Source organism: Manis javanica, chromosome 18 (genome assembly GCF_040802235.1).
Source record: "Manis javanica isolate MJ-LG chromosome 18, MJ_LKY, whole genome shotgun sequence".
NCBI lineage: Eukaryota > Metazoa > Chordata > Mammalia > Pholidota > Manidae > Manis > Manis javanica.
Genome location: NC_133173.1, coordinates 4,691,142 through 4,710,796, shown reverse-complemented (window position 1 = coordinate 4,710,796; position 19,655 = coordinate 4,691,142). Strand labels below are relative to the sequence as shown.

Genomic DNA, 19,655 nt, shown 5'->3' with positions numbered 1-19,655 from the left:
CCGCAGTGTATCCTGAGCCCTGCAGCACCTGAGAGGCAGAACCCAGTTTCTTTACCCTCTAGCACCTAGAATTTTGATTTTAGGCAAAATCAGTGGCTCATTCCCATTTTAAAATTGAAGTTTACATAAAACGTCTGGATTTCTGGCTTCTCAAAAATTTAAGACCTACATTCTTCAGATGATCACATTCCTGGCCCTTACACACCCATGCCACCCAGTCCCTGTGCCTACTTGGCACTGCAGCACTGATGCATCTCCTAGGAAAGAACCAAAGTCCTGCCTCTCCTTCTTTGGGGGAGACGTCTCCCCGCTTTGCAACACGAGCACCTCCTAACGTGGCAAAGGGGCAAAAGCATAACCAGCAGAGGCTGCAATGGGAAGACAGAGGGTTTGGGTTTTTATTTCCACTGCTTCCAACAGGTTTATCACACATAACAGCACTGTCTTCCCTCTAGGGCACTGCGTCGCCCCCCAGGGGACAGAACAAGGAGCCAGCCAGGAAGAAAAGGAAAGAAGAAACGAAATGCCTGAGTTAATGTGGACTTTGGGGCTTCTGCTTTCTACCCAGTAAGCAACAATGCATCCTTGTTCCACTGCCTGCACCCATGATGGCATCTTGGTTCTGAGTCTGTTGTTCAACTGCACCTTCAGTTAGAGGCAATTGTTCTTGGCATCTGCTACTTAAATACGGCTGGCCTGGGGCAAGCCCTTTGCAAAAAGCACAGCTGAATGCCTGAGTTTGGGAGCCTGTACTGCCCCAGTGAAGCTCCACAGGAGCAAATATGGAGCCACCAGGTAGAGCTATGGTCCAGGCTGGCTTCGTTTTTCCAAGGAGCCTTTGGTGAGTTCAATTATCTGGTAAATATCCAGCGCTTCCCCTGAAAGAGAGCGCAGATTGGTTAGGATGCTTCTTCAAAAATTGTTAACTCAGAGCGTAGAAGTGAGAAAAGGGGTATGGAAGGGTTGAGAATCATTGCCAGGAACAGTAATGTTATATTTTGGGGGTCTGTTTTCTTTTTGTATAAGTTGTCTTAGATACATTGTATATAGACAGTAAGCTTTCTCATTACTTGTTTTGGCATTCAAAGCACAATTTTTATTCACTTAAGAATGCACTTTGACTTTATACATTAAATCCTCTTTGAACATTCCTGATGTGGTTGAAGAAGGAAAGGGAGAGGTGGAATATCTGAGGCTCCAGTTTCTCCCTTCATTTGCTGTGGACAGCTTTCTAGAGACCCCTCCCTTTGTGATCTGAGCGTCCCACCAGGTGAAACGGGCGAGTACACAGCATTAGTTAGGACGGGGTTCCCATTTTCTGGTGCCCCGCGCTGCCTGCCTCTAAGCCCACTTTCTAGTCACTTTGCATTCCGTGCATAATGAGGACAAATGTGTTGTGCTCACCCTGGGGAATCCCGTATCTTCTTTCCATCCCTGTTGGGTTGGAAGGGGTTTTACAATCCATGGTCACTTCCTTTCTGAGGCACCGGTCAATATCGACTGCACTGAAAAAGGCGACTGACTGTGGCAAGTCACGCAGGCCCAGCTTGTAGGCGAACATGCACCTGAAAGAGACCTGGTCACGCTCAGTGGCGCGGGCCCCCTCCCCTCCCCCGTGAACAAAGGCCCCAGCACTGCAGGGACCAGTGTCCCCTGGAGCAGGCCTCCCCGAACCAGCTCTGCCTTCAAGAAAGCTGACAGGCCAGCAGCTGCCACATCCCACTGGTATCAGGAAATGGCAATTATGGACTCAAAACACACCTGTTCTTCCAGTTTGGTACATTTTTATTGATGTAAAGTTTCTTTCAATTATTGGGCAAAAAGTCTGAGTAACTGAGGACAGTGTTAGTTTTGGTTAAGTGTCAGTATAAGTCCAGGGAGATGGTGAGTGAAGAGGGCAGTGGAGACAAGTGTTGAGAAGAATAAATAATTTGCCCAGGTTCTGAGTAACAGCAACATGGAACTGTAATGTCATTTAATTCAACCATATAAACTAGGACTTTTACTATATGAAAATACAACTGAATATATAAAATTTTAAAATTCACATTTGAGTTTCTCCATTAACATCTACAAATGAAAGATAAACATCTCAATTCCCTCTGAATTGAGGAAAGCCTTGTCATTTGATTTTCAAAACAGAAAGGTGAGTTCCTACGGGAGCACACCTCGTGAACTGCTCTCTGGACACGCTCCTGACCGCCGCTTCCTGACTACCTTAGGGGTCTGGTCCTGCTGTACGACACTTCAAACCTAAGAAGTCTTTTTAAGAAGTTGAGGCCAGTCTTTTGTAAGACTGAGTTTTTTTAAAGTGTGTAAGAGCTGAAACATTCCTGGGAAGATGAGAACTCACACATCACACTCAGCCCGAAGCAAAGTCCTGCACTGAGCGTGAGGCCCAGCCCCACGTACCTGGTTAGGAGGTTGGTGATCTGCAGGGCCAGGGCGGCACGGTAGCGGTCCTCCTCCCGCACCAGGTAGCGGACCTCATCGTGGATGCTGATGCAGAAGCGCCCTTCAATGGCGAACTCCTCAAACAGCCACTTCATGGCCACAAGCATGAGGTGTAAGTAGTCCACAGCAGAGCTCTGTACCACCCAGTTCACGCGGCTGGTCATGAACTGATGAGGAAGGTGGGCACAGGTGAGGGATTCTGCCCCACAGCAGTTCACTCAGGTAGGAGGTGGTCTGGGAGCCCGCCCTCCCCGTGACCCCTCTCTTCCATGTCTAGGAAACTACCTCTCCCCGGACAGCTGAGGGCTCCAGGGCTCGGCTGATGCGGCACCCCAGCACCGGCGTACAAGGGGCGTCCGCTGTGGCGATGCTCTCCAGCTTGTTGAACATCCCTGACTCTGTGCCCCCACTCCACGCTCTTTCAGCGACCACCTCCCACTTCTTCCAGTGCGATCTGGGGGGCCAGGAAAAGGAGGAGGGCGAGCTTTGTCCAGCTTCTCAGGGCTAAAAACAAAGCATCCCAGCACTGCAGGGGCTGGCCCAGACCCTCCCTCCATCTCTAACACCCAGAAGGTTCTCACTTCCTTGAGGCTTCTCTCTGGATCTTGCGGAGATCCTGCAGGGAAACCCAGCCATCCTCGGTTCTGTGCACAGGGAGGTCCAACTCTCTCACCAGCCACTCGCCCTCATCCGAGAGCCGATACCTGGTGGGATGTCACCGACATCATTCCTGTGGGTGTGTCTCCATGGACCAAGCCCAGGGCTGGAAGTGCTCACACACCACCTCACTGCATCTCCAGGAACAGGCTCGGAGAGGCTGTGACTTAATGCGGTCCCAGCCAGGTGGCACACAGAGAGGAACACAGGCTTTGCTCCAACGCGGGAGCCTGCCCGTTACCACTGTCCCCATGCCTTGGACACTGAGCCCAATGACCAACAGGCAGCAGGTCCTAGTTCAGGCCACAGCAAGGGCTGTCACTGCAGGTTTGGGGGAGGAACGATGAGGTGCTCCTTGAAGGGGAGAGGGTGACAACAGCCACACCTGGCTGACCCTTTTCAGTCTCTGCCACCCCAGGCTCCCAGCTTCAGTGTGACCTCGGACATCACCAAGATGGTACCCCAAAGGCTCCACAGCTGTGTCATTCACCTGCTTGGAGGTGCCCTCGGTCCACACTCCTCTGAGAGGCCTTCAAAGTCTCCCTACTAAGGCCCAGTGCCCTCGCCAGCACCCTGCCCTCTCCCCGACTCTGGACAGGACTCGGCTCCCCTGCTGCACAGGCAGTCACCACTCTATCAGCCCTTGTTTATCTCCTGAGGAGGTCAGCTACGGACACAGCATACCGCACCTAAGGGAGTTCCTGACACCCTCCTGGGAGCCTGCCGAGGCACTGAGCGCACAGCAGAAGAAGAAACTAGCTGGAGAGTTAATAAGACTGTGCCCTTGTCCTCTGAGTCAGTCTAAAGCGTCCAGTTCCCAGGGCACCCACCCATCAGCACCTCCTCTCACACACGTGCCTCACTTGCGCTCATCCCTGCAGGCATGTGCGTTTGCAGCCCCCGTGCTGGTGGTTACTGTGCACCATCCCAGCTGCTGACCCGCAGCCACCTGACAGCACATAACCGAACAGCTTTAACCCTACAAGACAAACTGGTCAAGGCTTTACATAAGCACAGGCCACAAGCCAAGGACATACCACCCTGGAGCAAGAGGGCTGGAGGGCCAGCTGAGGGCTGGGGTAACAGAAGAGGCGGGACATGGGGGCAGGGACAGGCAGCAAAGCAGGCCTGAGGCCCTGCAGGTAACGGGTGGAGGGGCCCTCACCGGCGGAGGCCCTTGGTGACGGCATACATCTGCTGGGCCTTCTCGGCTGCCTCCTGCCTTGTGAGCCGATGGTTGAACTGCATTAGCAGGCGCTCAGCAAAGGGCTGCCCGGCCCCATAGATGCGGCCATAGTTGAAGACCTTGGCGTGCTCCCGACTGATGCCCACTGTGGCAGCTGTTTTACTGTGCAGGTCGGTGCCCCTGCTCTTCCTCCCCTGCAGTGTCATCCACCCAAAGGCTGTGCAGCCTGTGGTATAAGGCAGGGGTGAGAGAGGAGGCTCAGGAACCCGCCAGCAACCTGGGTGCCCCCACGTTGCCCCAGCCCTGGCTCCTGCTCACCATGCATGCCGGCAAAGTGGGCATCTCCAAGCACAGCTGCGATCCACAGCTCCTGTGAGTCCACGTCAGCACCCACGAGCACGTAGCCAGGTGGGGCCTGCACCATGGCCTTCAACTCACTGCCTACTCGGTCAGGCTGCAGGAAGAGTGAGGTCAGGCCCTCTCTAGACACCCCAGGGAGACTCTTTCCGCTCTTCCTGGACTTCACAGAATGCTGGGGCCTTTCCTGTGGGCATGGTTTTAGGGAATGCCAGAAAGCACTGCCCCAAACCCCACAGCTCCAGGGAGGGCCACCTATAAGCAATGGGGTGACAGAATCGTACTCTACCTGGCCTCATTCTGGGCCCCATCGGAACCCAAGAGCTGTGCCATCACACCTTGTCAATGTCTGGCCAGGAGCCAGGTGCCCAGAACACACTTGCTGATGTAACGGTTGAGCTGTGAAGCCACATTTGGACCAAGTCCTGCCTGACCTGGATCTTAGGCCCCTTTTCATGCTCCTCACTAAAGGCCCTCTGCAACCCGTTTCCAGAGTCCCAGGAACGGAAGAACAGGAGCAGCGGCGCAGGGACACGTACCCGGGCGTTGCTGGCAGTGAGCCACGTGGGCTCCACAGCCCGGCGGGTGATGGTGCCGGCAGTCACCACCTGGGGCAAGATGGCCCCATAGCGGCCTTCCTCATCGTAGTCTGGGTGCCTGGGGGTGGGGGGTGGGAGAGAACATGTGTCTCAGCAACTTGCTCTGGTCGAGGACCCACCACTCAGGGCCACTGTCCCCCACAACCACTTGGCAGGCCATACCTGGTCACAGCACGGGGCAGAGCTGCTCGGGGCAGCCACACCACCATCTGGGAGCTGCGGGACAGACAGGGCGAGGCTTAGCGCAGCCAAGGAGAGCAGAGGCCACTCCTTCCCACCACAGCCCTCACTGCCCCCCAGGAGCTGCTGTGCCCCCTCCTTGCCCACCCTCAACCCACTGACTTGACTCAGCGTGAGCTCGGGCACAACCTAGGCCTGGGGCCCAGCGAGCTCCTCCAGGAGTAAGCCGCCTGGGACCTGGCCAGGCTCTGGAGGCAGCTTCTGCCTTTATCCTGAGTTATCTGTGAGGCGCCCAGCACCAGCCCGGCCGCCACGGCCTCTCCCTGCTCGTGGCAGACCTGGCCAGCCCACCGCGGCGCTCTTCTCAGAAGCTCGTGCTGCTGGCGGCCACAACCCCGTTGGAAGCAGCCTCCAAGATGAACCCATCTGCCACTCCCAGCAGACGGGACCCAGCTCCCAGCCCCCAACAGCTTACAGGCCACCAGCCCTCCACGGTCCTCAGCCATATCCCATGGCTCCAGCGGCTTATACCAAGGGGCTCTTTTGGAGCTGGGAGGGGCCATCAAGGTCCAGAAAAGCACCACCTTCTCACATAAACAGAAGATGAGCTGGAGAGTGAGAGACTTGCCTGAGGTCACATGGACCACAAGTAGCCAGGCCTCTAGCCCACAGCCGGGCTCTCCCTCCATTGCAGCACAGGTGAGTCGAGGTACCCGGGCGGGAGGTGGGGAGGGAATCCCAGGGTGTCAGCAGCCTGGCCAGGGTCACAGCCAGGCATGTCCCTGTTCTCCCACGGTGACCCACCTGATACGCTTATGGGCATTCCTCCAGAAAGAAATCATTTTGTTGATTTCCAAGGCACGGGGCCCACTGGCACCTCCTGGGCCAGCCTGCAGAGTGCCGTCCTCCATCTTGGGCAAGAAGTCCTTGGCAAAGGGGCTGCCCACATTGCAACCACCACCATCCTGAGGAGAGCAAAGGAGGCAGGGGCTGGAAGCAGGTGGCAGACCCCTGGCTGGGGAACTGACACCCTGTGTACCCGGGCTCTGCCCAGCACCTCGAGCAGAGCCGTCGGGAGACATCCTTGACTGCAACACACCCCACACGCACAGGCATGTGGCTTCCCTCGCAATACAGCAACCACCTTATCTGTCAGGATACGTTCCAAGACCCCCCGAGTGGATGCCTGAAACCAGGGACAGCAGTGAGCCCTCTGTATACTGTTTTTCCCTATACATACGTACCTGTGATACTCTATAAATCACAGTAAGAGACTGCCAACTACTAATAAAGTAGAACAATTATAATAATATACTGCAATAAAAATTATGTGCATGTGGTCTGTGTCTGTCCCTAAACAGCTTATCGTACTGCACATGCCCTTCTTGCAATGACATGAGATGACAGAACACCTGTGTGATGAGACAGAATGAGGGGAGTGACATGGGCATCACGATGGAGCTACTACTGCCGACCTTCTGATGGTTAAGTCGGATCATCTGCTTCCGGGCTGCAGGTAACTGAGAGCACGGAGAGCAAAGCAACGGATAAGGGGGGACCTACTATAACAGCCATCAGTCAACAGTCACAGAACACACGTGGTGCCAGACACTTGACAGACGTGTGCCATGTCATTTAATCCACCACCACGACCCCACCACCCAATTTCCAGAAGGAAAACAAAGGCTCAGAGATGTGGATATTTGCCTGCGTCACCCTCTGCCCCATTACTAACGTCATTCCCACGAGAAGGGCGGCCTCCCGGCCGGAGTCACTCTGGAAGGCCCCGAGGAACGGGGAGGGACAGGGACAGGGCACACACCTTGTGAGGCAGCTTGAAGAACCAGCAGCCGGGGACATCCACATCATTGTAAGGTCCGTCGCCATGGTGATAGGCTGGTTGGCTGGCTTTGGGGCCACCAGCAGCAGTCTGTGGGGGCCACACACCTAGGTAAGGCCCTGAGCCAGCACCTGCATTCAGCAAGGGCCATGGGGTCGGGGTGGGAAAAGGGCCTGAAATAGTACGCAGGTAAGTGTGGAAAATGACAGGGTGGCCACAGGGTCTCAGGCTTCCTCTCTGGTCTCCAACAACTGGAGCCACCCAAGGGCCGGACGGCATTTCCCAACCCACCCAAGACTTCAGGAACTCTATGTTGGGGAACAACTACTTGGGCACAGGAGGAGGGTCCTACCGCCCAGCACCCGCCCCGAGAACCTTAGCAGGCACCCCGCTCACCAAAGCTGGGGGTTGACCTGGAACTGATGCTTCCCAGTTCTCCATCCTGGCCTCAGTCTCCACTTCTAAGCAGCCCAGTTCTTCCACCTGCACGGGCCCAGGTGCAAGGGGGTGGAGCATGGCTCGGTCGGCCCAGTCCCACCAGCCCTCTCCCCTGCCTCAACAGACAGCCCAGGCCAGCCTGAGGTGAACGAGTCATCACATCCAGTGCCCGCCCCCAAAGGCTGCCCATCCTCAGGAGGGAACAGAGACTGCCCACCAAGCTCAGGTTCAGAGCCTGTCCTCACCGTCTGCCACACGGCGCTGCTGTCCGTGAACAGGAACTCCTCCACCAGGCCCGCCTGCTGGGGCTCGGGCTGCTGCTTCCCCTGTTCAAGACAGTGCTTCCTGTACAGGGACTCGATGGCTCTGGGCAGAGAACAGCAGAGGCAGCCCGATTACTGGGTGCCTGCCCCAGGCCAGGCCGCACGCTGTGCACTGCCCAGTTCCCTCTGCCCAGTCCTCAGAACTGGCTCTGAGGCAGGGGTGGACAGTGCTTTCCTGACTTTTAGACAGGGAGTGACACACTGAGAGTGACACAGCACATGGGTGGCAGGCTAGGGCTCAAGGCCTGGTCTGACTACAGTCTAAGCTCCTCCTCTACCACAGAGCTGCTGCCATCCCAAGAAGAGCACTGGGGGCGGGGCAGTGGGCGTGAGCTCCCAGCCACTCACGACCCAAAGGAGCAGGCTGACCCCAGCTGAAGGCCCCCGCGAGACCAGCTGCCCTGCAGAGCCACAACTCTCAGTTCTGGGCCAACTCAAGTGCCATGGCTTCTCCCCAACACCTGCCTGTCAAAAGCTCAGGATTTGGAATCTCAAGCCAACTGGGCCTTGCTCTGTCAGCTCTGTAATGGGGATCACAGGCCTATCTCATGGGGCTGCTTAGAATCCAGTGAGGAAAGCCCCGCACAAGGTTTCCTGGCACAGAATACAATCAGTGCTAAGTCACACTCAGAAGATCCCCACTGCTGACAGCCCTCCCTCCGCATGTTCCTGTGAAGCAGCTACGCTGCGGGCCAAAGAGCAGGGCCTCCACCCTCCCGCTTGAGCAGTAACCCCTCAACACCACCCTCAACACCCTGCAGGGCTCTGGAACAAAGAGCTCAAACCCCGACTCTCACACCCAAGCTCTTCCCACCCGCCTGAGCAGGGCCTGGTTTCTCCAGCAAGGGGAAGGGGTCCCTAGACTCCAGTCCCTTCCTCCCCCGGGCCCGAGGCTTACCTATAGGGACAGGCCACCCCAGCTGGTGCGAGGGCAGTGCCTGCTGGCACTTTGGCCAGGTTGTCCCGCCGCCCGGGTACCAGGTATCCCCAGCCGTGCCTCTCGGAGAAGTGCAGGGGGAAGCCATCCCAGGTCAGCGCCATGAGTTTGGGTGTGACCCGCATCTGCAGGCTGAGGAGGCTGGGGCCGGGGGTCCACGTGGGGTCATCTAGCCGAGGACAGAGCTTCCGGTACCACCTATGCCCCACCAGAAGAGAGCAGCGTCACAGTGGTGGTGGCAGGACAGCAAGGGACTGAAAGGAAGGTCCCCTCTCCCATGATGGGCCCACCAGGCCCCACCCACCCTTCAAGGCCTCAAGGCTTTCCTGGTAACCTCAGCCAAAAGTCACCGTGCCCTTCCCTCTAGGATGAGCCAGGACCCCTGTGGAGACCCCCAGAATAGCTCTGCCTCCCTGGACTAGTCAGAAGGCAGGACACACAGGCTCTGGCCGCTCCCCAAGCCCCAGTTCCTGCAGGGTATTCCCAGCCAGAGGAGCAAACAGATCTGCCCCCATCCTGCCCCCCACTGCTCTGGAAACACACCAGGGCCTTCAGAGCGCTCTCCCACATGCCAGTCACCCGCTAACAGGAGGGTGAGGCAAGCCAGCACCAGGGCACAGTATGTAAGAATCAAGGTGGCCTCGCTCTCGCGGCCACTCGGGTGCAACGCCAGCACCCTGCAGTTCCTTGTACCAGCTATGAGGCTTGAACGAAGGGCCGCATCCTCAAGGATGCCTCTCAACTGCCCCAAGCAGACGAGGCATTGTCTCAAGAGTGCCCACTCTTCTGTTTCATCACGGATGTAAACACTGGCTGCACTAGCTGGTCTGCAAGCCTGGCTCTTCCCAGAGCAGAGCTACTGGGAAGATGGAACTGTGCTCCCACCTGTAGCCCCAGTGGCTGCCAGGGCCCCGCACACAGCAAGGTGCTCAGCACACTAGCACTGAAAGAGTCCCGTGAGCCAGGGGTCTGAGGAGACAAGTGACAGCATGACCAGAAGCCAGCAGAACAGGCAGGTCAGTCAGGGACCACATGCACCCCACCCTGTGCTGAGGCCCAGAATAAGGGAGTCTGTGCTGGGGGGAAGGGTGGACAGGGCTCACCCGGGGTGTCCAGGAAGGTGCTGAGACCGCTTGGGCAGGAGCTCTGTGGTCCCCTTCAGCTGCTCCAAGCAGATGCGGGCCTGGGCATCTTGCTGAAACTCCTCCCCCTCACTGGGGGGGCCGGGGTCTGTGCAGGGCAGGGGAGGACATCAGGACCAGGGGAAGGCCCCAGAAAGACTGCCCAGCTGACTCATCTCTAGAGGGCTGGAGCAACTCCTTCCCAGGGCCCACCCCTGCCCCACCTCCCACCCATGCTCCCCACCTTCCTGATCCTCGAGGTCCCCAGCGGCCCCAGCCCCCAGGATGGGCAATTTGCTGGCTGAGGCTGGCTCCTTCCTCTTCACCTTCTTTGCCTTCTTCTGCTTAAACTCTTGCAGGTCCCACTCCAGGTCCCAGAGCCAGGGGTCTTCTTTGTACCTGCAGGGCCAGCCCACCAGGGCAGAGCTAAGGCCAAGCCAAAGGCCAGGCTTCCCGCCTGCCCGTCCCCTCCCTGGATCCTGCCCACCCAAGGCCTGGCTACCTCTCTCCTGAGAGCAGCTGGCAGGCATCATTGGCCAGATCCATCAGTGACTTCTTCATCTCCCGCTGGAGCTCCTCGTAGGTGCTCTGTGCCTCCGCCACGTAACGCTCCCAGTTCTGGTTGACAGGCAGGTAGGAGACACCCATCTCCAGCATGCCAGCCAGAGTCACCGGGTGAGGACACCTTGGGAGCAAACACCAGGGATGCCATAAATGACCCGAGGAGGCAGGACTTCGGCTGACTCTTGAGTTGGTTTGGCAGGCCTCAACCTAACCCACGTGGCACAGATCGAAAGTCAGACCCTAGCTCTACCACTTCCTAGTCATGAGACCCTGCAGAAGTCACTTCTCCTCTTTGAGCTTCAGTTCCTGTATCTATAAAATGGAAATATCCCATCCCCAGGGGTAATGTGGGAATTACAGATCACAAAGTGAAAATGGCTGCCATGTCTGCAGTAATGGTTCAGTGCCAGGCACTGTGCGGGTAAGATACACGTACAAACGATCACGTACAAACCTCGTGACTGGGAGGTCAAGTATATCCCTGTATGTTTCACAGATGAGAACACTGAGGCTCAGAGAATCCAAGCACCCTGCCCAAGGCCAAGTGAGCTGGTTAAGATAGTCAAGATCCGAACCAGGTCTAGCTGACATTTAGGACTCGGACCACTCCGGAAGACTGACTCACTAGCAAACAAAACTGAGACGGACAGGAGGCCCTTGGCTCAGGATCCGGGTACAGAAAGGATGCTTAAATGACCCAGGACCCTGCACAAGAAACTCAAGCACAGCACGTGGCCCTCCCCTCCAGAAACCCAGAGTACAGGACCGAGGTGGCCACCACGGGATGGAATGGCTCCATTCTTTCAGCCCAGAAAGGCTCAGACCCTCGCCTGAAGAAGACCCAGCATCACTTACTATAGCGGGCCCAAGTCCTGGCTACCCACTGGCCCCCAGAGGCCGCCCTCACCTCTCCATGAAGAGCGGTAGCTGCTGCTGGAAAACCTCATAGGTGGCCCACACGTCCTGGGCACAGTACTGCATCAGGTCCTGGCACAGGTGACAGGAAGATGCTGGGTGGGCAGTCAGCCCACTCCCACCACCGGGTTTCAGGGTGAGGTCTGGCAGCTCTACTCCCCAGGGCCAGTGAAGGGATCTGCCGCAGCCCCTTTCCACAGAGCCCCCCGCCAGCACCGTACCTGGAAGTTCTCCCGGATGTCCTTCATGCTACCCTTAACGAACAGTTCTCGTGGCTCCTTCCGCAAGGGAGGCCCCCCCACGTACAGGCTGTGCACGTCGGCCAGATTATTGACACTGCTGATGTCCAGCCAGTCCCAGGATGAGATCTGGGGGGCCAGAGCAAGGGGCACAGAAGATCAGCGTGGCCTCAGGTCAGACAGGCAGTGCCCCCCGCAGAGGGCTCTCACCACTGGGCCGCTGGCTTTGTTCCGGGACTTCTGGGCTCGCTGTGTGGGGTGCCGGGCCTTGCCCTTGCTCTGCTTGGCTGCCACCCACAGACTGCGCTGGAAGCTGCTGAGCCCCGAGATGGCCATGTGCATGCTCAGAGTGTCCAAGAAGCGCATGCGGGAGCCCTGGGGGGAAGGGCAGGAGGACAGAGGCCGCTTTGAGGGGCCAGCCTACCAACCACTTCACTGGTGCCAACCCACCAGCCCCAGCTCAGCCTCTCCTCCCATCACACGGCCTTCCAGCACTGAAGACAGCAAATCCTCATGCCATGCTTGCTCATGTGTGTCCCACCACCTGTGAGGGGCCCGCCCACCCGAGTCCCGGCCAGCCTTGGAGGTGCAGGCCTGGCTCAATCCCAACACCCAAGTTCTCCCAGCAACAGTTCTGAGAGGACGTTGGGAACGAAATGGCCGAACAAGGCCTTCGGAGCCCCCAGGCTCAGCCCCCATCCCCAGCCCTGCCACTCACAAGCTTTGTGGCCCCAGGCAAGTCAGCAAGGCTGTCAGAGCCTCGGCACTACAGGCCGGCTCCAGGCCAAGGCCGCTCTCACTGGCCCTGCTCTCTCCTGGGGCTCATCGTGAGGACACAGTGAAAAGCACCTTCAGCGAAATCAAGAATGCCACGACCACGCACCAGACATGCTTCTGAGTGTCTGACATGGGCACTGTTCAAACCTTCCCAATAATCCTGAGGTAGCTTCCACTACCTTTACAGATAAAGAAACTGGGAGCTCATCCTGTTCCCCAGTGGCTGAGGCAGGATGTGAGCCTGTGTGGCTAGAGCCTCCAAAGACCCCCGCTGAGCTCCAAATGCCCCACAGAGAAAAGGGCTTAGTCCTCTGTGAACACTCGGGTCCTATACCAAGCAGGTCCTGGGAACAGAACAGCTGAGCAGCAGAGGCAGGGCTGGTCAACAGAAGGCCCAGCGGCTGCTACCAAGGCAGTGGAGACACTGGCCAGGAAAAGCCATGCCTTGGCAAGCCAAAGATCATGGCTCGTAGGCCGCCCCACAGCAGAACCTGCAGCTGGCCCCAGGAGTCTTACCTGGATCAGATACTGTTCCCTGATATGGGCGCGGTCAAAGCAAACGTTGTGCCCCACCACTAACTGTTCCTGCCAATCCCGCTGGGTGGGGTCGCCAGCGCTGGCGGGGACCTCTAGAGGGATGAGGTCAGCCGGCGACAGCTGGCTGGTCCAAGAGTAACGCTCTTCCACCAGCCGCCGGCTGCACCAGGAATACCTGTGGGAGGGAGGCAGCGGCGGGTAGGTTCAGCAGAGGCACTGCCGCCTGCTGTGCACCCACCATCACATGCCAGGTTCTGCGCTAGCGGCTGGGGACACAAGACCAAGGGGTGCTCCTAATGCTGAACTAGGGGTCAAGCAGGGTGGTGGGAGCAGTGTTTCAGGGGTAGTTGCAAAAGCTGCTTTACTTTTCAACTTCCACAGGTAAAAATGGAGCAAAGTGCCACAGCGCTGGGTGTCCCACACAGGCATTTAGCTGGGCCATCGAGGTGTTCCTTAGGTGTCCACCAAGTCTGTGCTTGGCTCTGAGGTACTGTATGAACATTATCAACCCCTCACGTCTAGAAGCACAAGACAGCTAGTGTTCAAAGTGCCAGTAAGGAAGAGAGAGAATTATAAAAGAACCCAAGTGGAAATTTTTTAAAAATCAAAAGTGGCAAAAAAAAAAAAAGGCAAATGCTGCGCACATGTACAGGATGAATCATCTGACGGCTGGGAGATTGAGAAGGACAAAGAGCAAACCATGTGCCTTGTAGAAGGTGTGTGCCTCTTGGAGCAACCACCCTTGCTGAGAGACCACGGGCAGCGCCAGAATGGAGGAAATGTGCACATATGCTCGGGGGGGAGGGATGGGGGTGCCTGCTGCCTGCCAGGGACCCGATGCAGTTCAGGAAAAGGCTGGAGTTTGCTGCAGATCCACGGGCTGCGCCCGGGGCAGTGACCGTGGAGGAAAGCCAGCTGCGAGCCGCAGATTATGCCAAAGGGTCACAGCCACTCACATCCCAGTGAGTGACGAGGCCACATGTGTGGCCACCACGGCTGTGCAGCAGCTTCCTGCAGCCCTCATGGAGGGGAGGAGGAGTCACCTGCCTCAGCAGTTTAACCAACATAACATTTGAGGGAGGGGCAAAAAGAGGCTCCTAGTTTTAAACCTGGTAAAATCTAACTCACAGTCCAAATGCTGGGAATACGCTCAGGGACTCAAGCTGAAACCTCCTCCCCTTTCAGTTCAGCACATCAAAGCTCTTAAAAACAACAAAGAAGAAAAGGCTGAAGGATGTCAAATGTCTGAGGCTATGGTGATGACAGGGACTTCAGCTGCAATTAAAAGCCATACTGCCATCAAGATCCAGGTCTGCAGCTGTGCATGAGAGCCATCTTATTATAAATTTATTTGTGATAAAAAAGAAGAAAGTCAAAACGCGAACACCTTTGGTAAGTTTAAGATGAGTTCAGAACCAATGTCATATTATACTTTTCCTGTAAATTCTGGATAACTATTGACCACCTGGGTAATGTCCCTCTAGTCTGATGACCAAACCCTTACCAACAGCCTTTGGGAAGCTGCCTGTGGGTCAGTGCAGGCTTCCCCCTCCCACTGGAAATCACAGGCTGGTCAGGTACCTGTGTCCCGTGGCCACGTGGCAGGGATGTGCCCAAGTAAAAAGCGGACTGCTGTGGGGGCCCCAGCTGGCCTGCCCCCGTTTCAGTCAGGCCCCTGGAGGAAGGCTCCAGTCTGGGCCCAGGCCTCAGCTCTGACTCCTGCCACACTGCCAACTGAGCAGTGTCCCCAGGACCACTGGCAAGCATGGGATGAGAACGAGAGGAGGATGGGAAGGAAGGGAAAAGGGGAAAGTTAGGGACGGAAGGAGGAGGAAAAGAAAAAATGGGACTTGATAAATAGGTAAATAGTTCAAAATGACCAAGAGATCAAAAAACAAGTCTTTCCTGTCCCTGGTCGCCTCATGTTCTTTCAGCCACCACAGCCTACTTCACCTCCTCAAATGATGGACGTATTCCCTGTTTTGACCATCAGGTTACATTGTAAGCACTGAGATTCTCAGCTGGAACTACATCAATGTGGAATCATCTAGTTTTGCTCTTTTCAGCCATTAATGCCTACCTTATCTATTTAGCCATGTTTTCACCATTTTCAACTGCATATTTAACATTTCGCAGCTTTCTTTACAAAGATGTAGCTTCCAATAGGAATAAAGAAACTGCCAACTTTTTTGCTGGCCATGCCTGAAAGCATTAGGGTTGTAAATAGTATTTTAATCCTGGAATGAAGAATAAAAGAAGGGGAGAAACAGTACTGCCATCATTGTTTGAAAAGAAACTTGGGTAGCACTTAGAAAATTACTTAAAAAGAAGAGAGACTCGATATACCTTTTGGGGACTGAAATGCCTGCATGGGAGGCTGGGGGAAGGAAGCGATGTTTCTCAACTGGGAGTGATCAGTGGGGGATGCTGGCAGGGAGGGGGCCGGGGCTGAGGGGGGGCATGTGTCAGGCTTTTAAGGGAGTATGTCTCATATTGCCTAGGGCAGTTCCAAAAAAGGGAGATTTCTCTTGCCCAAAATAACCATGAACACCCCCAACAGAAACACTGTTCGAATATCTTGGACTAGAAGCTATCACGGGAGTGGGTATGGTACCAAACCAGGTGATCTCAGTCTCAAGTCCAGCACTCCACTGTAGCTCCCCACAGAGCCCCATCACCACCTGACATGTGCTGGGGTGTCTGTGTTCTGCCTGCATCCTCCCACAATAAAGCAAGCTCTGTAGAAGCTGGGGTCACACCTATTCTAGTTCACGCCAAGTCCACAGTCCCTAGTGGAGCACCCTCCTCCCCAGCACACAGTGGGAGCTCAGTAACTGTTCACTGTACCAATTAGGCTGGGCCCCCCAGGTGAGCTAGAGTCCCCTGACCCCAGACCCTACTTACCAGGCCGAGGGGGATATGGCCACCGCCAATGTGGGGCAAGTTCCCTCTGCCAAGCAGACCTCCACGTCGAACACCAGGGCCCGCTCCTCGGGGATGGCCACGGGTGCGGCCTCCCCCTCGGGGCCGTACCGGGTCCAGCCCTCCGCCCAGGCCCAGCTCGGGGGCCGGGGGGGCAGCTGGGCCTGCAATAGCGAGTTGGCCGCCTCCAGGTAGGGCAGGCTCTGCTTCTGGGCCAGGAGGGAGAAGTGCTGGTCCAGGCTGCCCCCATAGAGGGGCGGCAGGCGCAGCTCCACGTCTGGCAAGGGCGTGGCCAACTGCCCCCAGAGCCCGTGCTTCTGCAGGTGCTCGATGCTGCGGCGCACCGCGGCCTCGCCGGGCTCCTCCCCGGTGTGCCCGAAGATTTGCTCGTGGAGCCCTCTCGAGAGCATCTGGATGTGCAATGGGTTGTGCCGTAGCTGCCCGCCCTCGGAGGATGGCACCTGCAGCTGCGGCGGCTGCGGCAGCCCGTCGCTGGGGCCGGGGCCGGGGCCGGAGCTGGAGACCCAGCGCCCCGGAGCTGGAACTGGCCCTGGCCCGACGGCGGCGCCGGCTACCTTCTTCCAGAGCAAGCGGCTCATGGTTGGTGCAGGGAGGCCCCCGCTGGGAGTCAGGACACCTAGCTTTGGGCTCCAGCTTGGCTGCTTTTACTGGCTGAAAGACGTGGAGAGAGACACGTCCTGTCTCTGCTTTCCTGACAGGGAAATGGGTCTGACCATGCCTGCCTTCCACCCACAAATCCTAAAGGAGACAGATGACAGAAAGTGTTATTTATTACATATGTATTAGTGTTACAGGAATAGTGATCATTCCTTGAGCACCTACTGCGTCCTAGGCAGCAGGCCAGGCGCTTTCAGGTCCATTTTCTCAGTTAAGTTTCAGACAACCCTGGGAAATAGCAATATCCTTCCTGGGGAAACTGAGGTTCACGTAGGTTCATCAGTGAACTTGGGGAAGGTGAAGGCAGTGGTTAAGAGTGCGGATTCTATGGCAGGGTGACGCGGGTTTGAATTCCGGCTCTGGCTCAGGAGATGTTTGACCTTGGGCATTCTCTATAAAGCCCCAATTTCCTACCTGTAAAATGGGGTTAGGGATTCTACCTGTCATACAGGACTGCTGCCTGGGCGACACAGGGCGAAAAGGTCGCGCGGCCCGGCCCCAAGCAAGCGCTGGCCCAAGGGTGGCTGCCATTAGCTCGCTTGCCGCGGCCCCAGGGCCCGGCGCCGATAGGTGCCAGCACGCGGATTCGAACCCGGGTGGGCCGCCGTCCCTGGGGCCCCCACCCACGCCCGGGCCGGGACCCCGCGGGCCCAGGGCTCCTGCAGGGGGCGTCGACCGGCCCCGCGCCCCGGCCGCCCGCGGTGCCCGGCGGCGGCGCCGCGGTGCGCCCTGGGACCAGCCTCCGCCCAGCTCCGGCCTCGCTCCGACTGGAGAGGAAGGGGCCGCGCCGCCGCTCGGCGACCCGGCCTCCCACCAGCCGAACCCGCCGGAAACCTCGGTCTGTCCGGTGCTTCCCGGTCTGCGGGTCAGTTCCCCAGGGCGGCGACACGGCGGCCCCCTCCGCGCGGCCTACGCAGCCTCGGGGTGGTGTGTGGCCTTCACCCTCACCAGTTCGCCTCGCTGGCAGCCGCAACTTCCCGTCTGCGCCCCGCGCCGTCCCGCGGCTACCCTAGAGGCGGCAGGAGAGTCCCGGCGCGACCAATAGGAGGGCCGCAAGTGGAGCGGGCCGTCCGCGGGGGGAGAAGGGAACTTCCGGGTGGGCCTTCCCTGCGGTACTCTGGGAACCCAGGTCCAACCTCCCCTGCTCAAGAAGCGGGTGGATTTGTCCCAGGCAAGCGAAGGGTGGTAATGTTACTTTTTGAGTTGTCCAAAGAGCTACGGTCGCCAGACGGCCGCGTGGCCTAATGGATAAGGCGTCTGACTTCGGATCAGAAGATTGCAGGTTCGAGTCCTGCCGCGGTCGTGGAGGGTTTAAATACTGTTTTTAGTTCGTCCTCCCTTAGGAAGGCAAAGGAACGTGTCACCAATTACCACCCCACGGGGAAGTCTGGGAACCCCTCGATCTGCGCAACATGCGGCTCCCACACACCACGCCCAGCGAGTCCTGTGAATCAAGATACTCGCCTACGTGTCCCCCGCGGGCGCGCACGTCTCTTGACTGTACCAGCCGCGCGCGTTGGAGCCCAGCGGGGAGAGGTGCGCGCCCAGGCGGAGATCCCGATTTCAAAGCAACCGGTACGTGGGAACGACAGGGGCCCGCGCCTGAAGGGAAACCCCGTCCACCGCCAGCTCTGCGCTGCCTGTGTTCGTGCCTCCTGGCCATTCTGCCACGCGAAGACGCTGCCGGCCCGTGAACCTGCCCCTGCCCCCGGGTAGCGGGCCTCGCCCGAGCGCGGCCAGCCTGGGGAGCCGGCGGAGGACGCCTGCCAGGCTTCGCGGGCGCGGGTCTCTGCCCGCCCCCTGTTGCCCCAGGGCCCCCCGCACAGCTCTGCTCTCGGCCCCGCGGTCGGCGCGCCGCGGGGTGGGGCCCACGCGGACAGCGAGAGCTGCCCCAGGGGGAGGGAGGCCCGGGGACCTGAGGCCGGCCCGAGGGGCTGCTGATGCGGGGCGACTGGCAGGTCTCGCCGAGAGTCGGTCCCCACCCGCCGGCCCCTGCGTGCGCCAGGACCCCGGGGACTGACGAGAAACGGCGGTGTTTTTCAGGAGCTGGGAGAGGAGATACCAAGGCAACAGCCCCGTCCGCCGTTCGCCAGCCCCTCTGCCGCCCTTGGGGACACAGAGACGCTCCGGACGAGGCTTGTGAAGACAGCACAGCAGCTCTGAGGTCGATCCTTCCGTTCATTGCCCCCTTCTTTAAGCATGAAGTACTCTTCACGCACTGTCGTAGGTGTATTTAATACACACACAAATGCGAGGTTTTGGGGTTTTTCTTTTGGCAAAAAAAATCCTATCAACTGCAAATCACTATTTTATAATCTGTTGCTTTTTTTCCCACTTAGCCTTGTACTGTTGACATTTTTACAAAATGCCAAGGAGAGACGGAGCTTAAATCAGGGAGTGCTTGAGTGGGAAAAACAATTGCATTATTTCTTCTAATCTCCTACTGAAATTTAGCACTTCCTTCAATCATGAAATTAGGCAGCCATCCAGTGGTATTAGCGGTACCTCAAACGATTATCCCCGATAGGTCTCACGTGCTAGATCCCACTTGCTAGATCTCATTGTTTAATGAGTTAACAAAAAAATACATGTTATATTACCTCTTTGTTCTAATATTTGATTATCTTTGGTTTCCTTGGTAATCCTATGTGTCGTATGCATTTAAAAACAATATTCTAAGAAAGTACCTATGGCACAAAAAATTGAAGAATGCCTGGCCTGACTGGATGTCACTTCCAAGGGATGCTGTCATTGAGCCTGACTCATATCCGCTGGGAGAACAACCCTTCCCCTAGGTTCAGTGTCAGGAAATGTCCATCGAGATGCCTGCCCCTCTCTCAAGACCGATTCAGGCCTGCCTGGTGCCCTTGCCCAGAAATCAGAATCTTCAGGAAAGAGCAAGACGGTTTAACACTGATTCTGACTAAGAGA

General features: G+C 57.2%; 3 protein-coding genes and 1 non-coding gene across 8 annotated transcripts in view; 3 read left to right on the top strand and 1 right to left on the bottom strand.

The window, feature by feature from the left end:
* FANCI (FA complementation group I) overlaps nt 1-1,151 on the top strand; it is a 57,447-nt gene extending 56,296 nt beyond the window's left edge. For both annotated transcript variants that reach the window (XM_017662000.3, XM_037000434.2), the window contains one exon: nt 456-1,151. In XM_017662000.3, the coding sequence (XP_017517489.3) occupies nt 456-536 (81 nt within the window). In that variant the 3' untranslated portion in view covers nt 537-1,151. The remainder of the gene's footprint in view (nt 1-455) is intronic.
* POLG (DNA polymerase gamma, catalytic subunit) lies at nt 383-17,715 on the bottom strand. Of its 4 annotated transcripts, none has more exons than XR_001853354.3 (24): nt 17,559-17,715; nt 16,029-16,805; nt 13,104-13,299; nt 12,021-12,185; nt 11,793-11,939; nt 11,564-11,643; nt 10,595-10,777; nt 10,337-10,491; nt 10,075-10,201; nt 8,933-9,169; nt 7,957-8,077; nt 7,670-7,756; nt 7,256-7,363; nt 6,491-6,619; nt 6,238-6,398; nt 5,416-5,469; nt 5,194-5,311; nt 4,616-4,751; nt 4,277-4,523; nt 3,036-3,158; nt 2,740-2,908; nt 2,413-2,621; nt 1,405-1,576; nt 383-878 (listed from the first exon to the last, which is right to left on the bottom strand). XR_001853354.3 is itself a non-coding variant. In XM_017662002.3 (24 exons), exons 2-24 carry the CDS (start codon nt 16,643-16,645, stop codon nt 802-804), a joined length of 3,807 nt encoding a protein of 1,268 aa, XP_017517491.3. In that variant the 5' UTR covers nt 16,646-16,805; nt 17,559-17,715; the 3' UTR covers nt 383-801. The 4 variants fall into 4 exon arrangements, 2 of the variants coding, with proteins under 2 accessions (XP_017517491.3, XP_017517493.3); XM_017662002.3 differs by having other exon boundaries at nt 1,405-1,565; XM_017662004.3 differs by lacking the exon at nt 6,491-6,619 and having other exon boundaries at nt 1,405-1,565; nt 17,559-17,714.
* LOC140847304 (uncharacterized) lies at nt 17,052-19,325 on the top strand. Its single transcript, XM_073227264.1, has 4 exons — nt 17,052-17,059; nt 17,176-17,589; nt 18,068-18,299; nt 18,768-19,325. The coding sequence occupies exons 1-4, from the start codon at nt 17,052-17,054 to the stop codon at nt 18,885-18,887; spliced, it is 774 nt and encodes a 257-aa protein (XP_073083365.1). The 3' UTR covers nt 18,888-19,325.
* On the top strand, nt 17,955-18,027 carry TRNAR-UCG (transfer RNA arginine (anticodon UCG)). Its single transcript has one exon. It is a non-coding gene; the product is annotated as a tRNA-Arg (tRNA).
* Nucleotides 19,326-19,655: the final 330 nt, after the last annotated feature.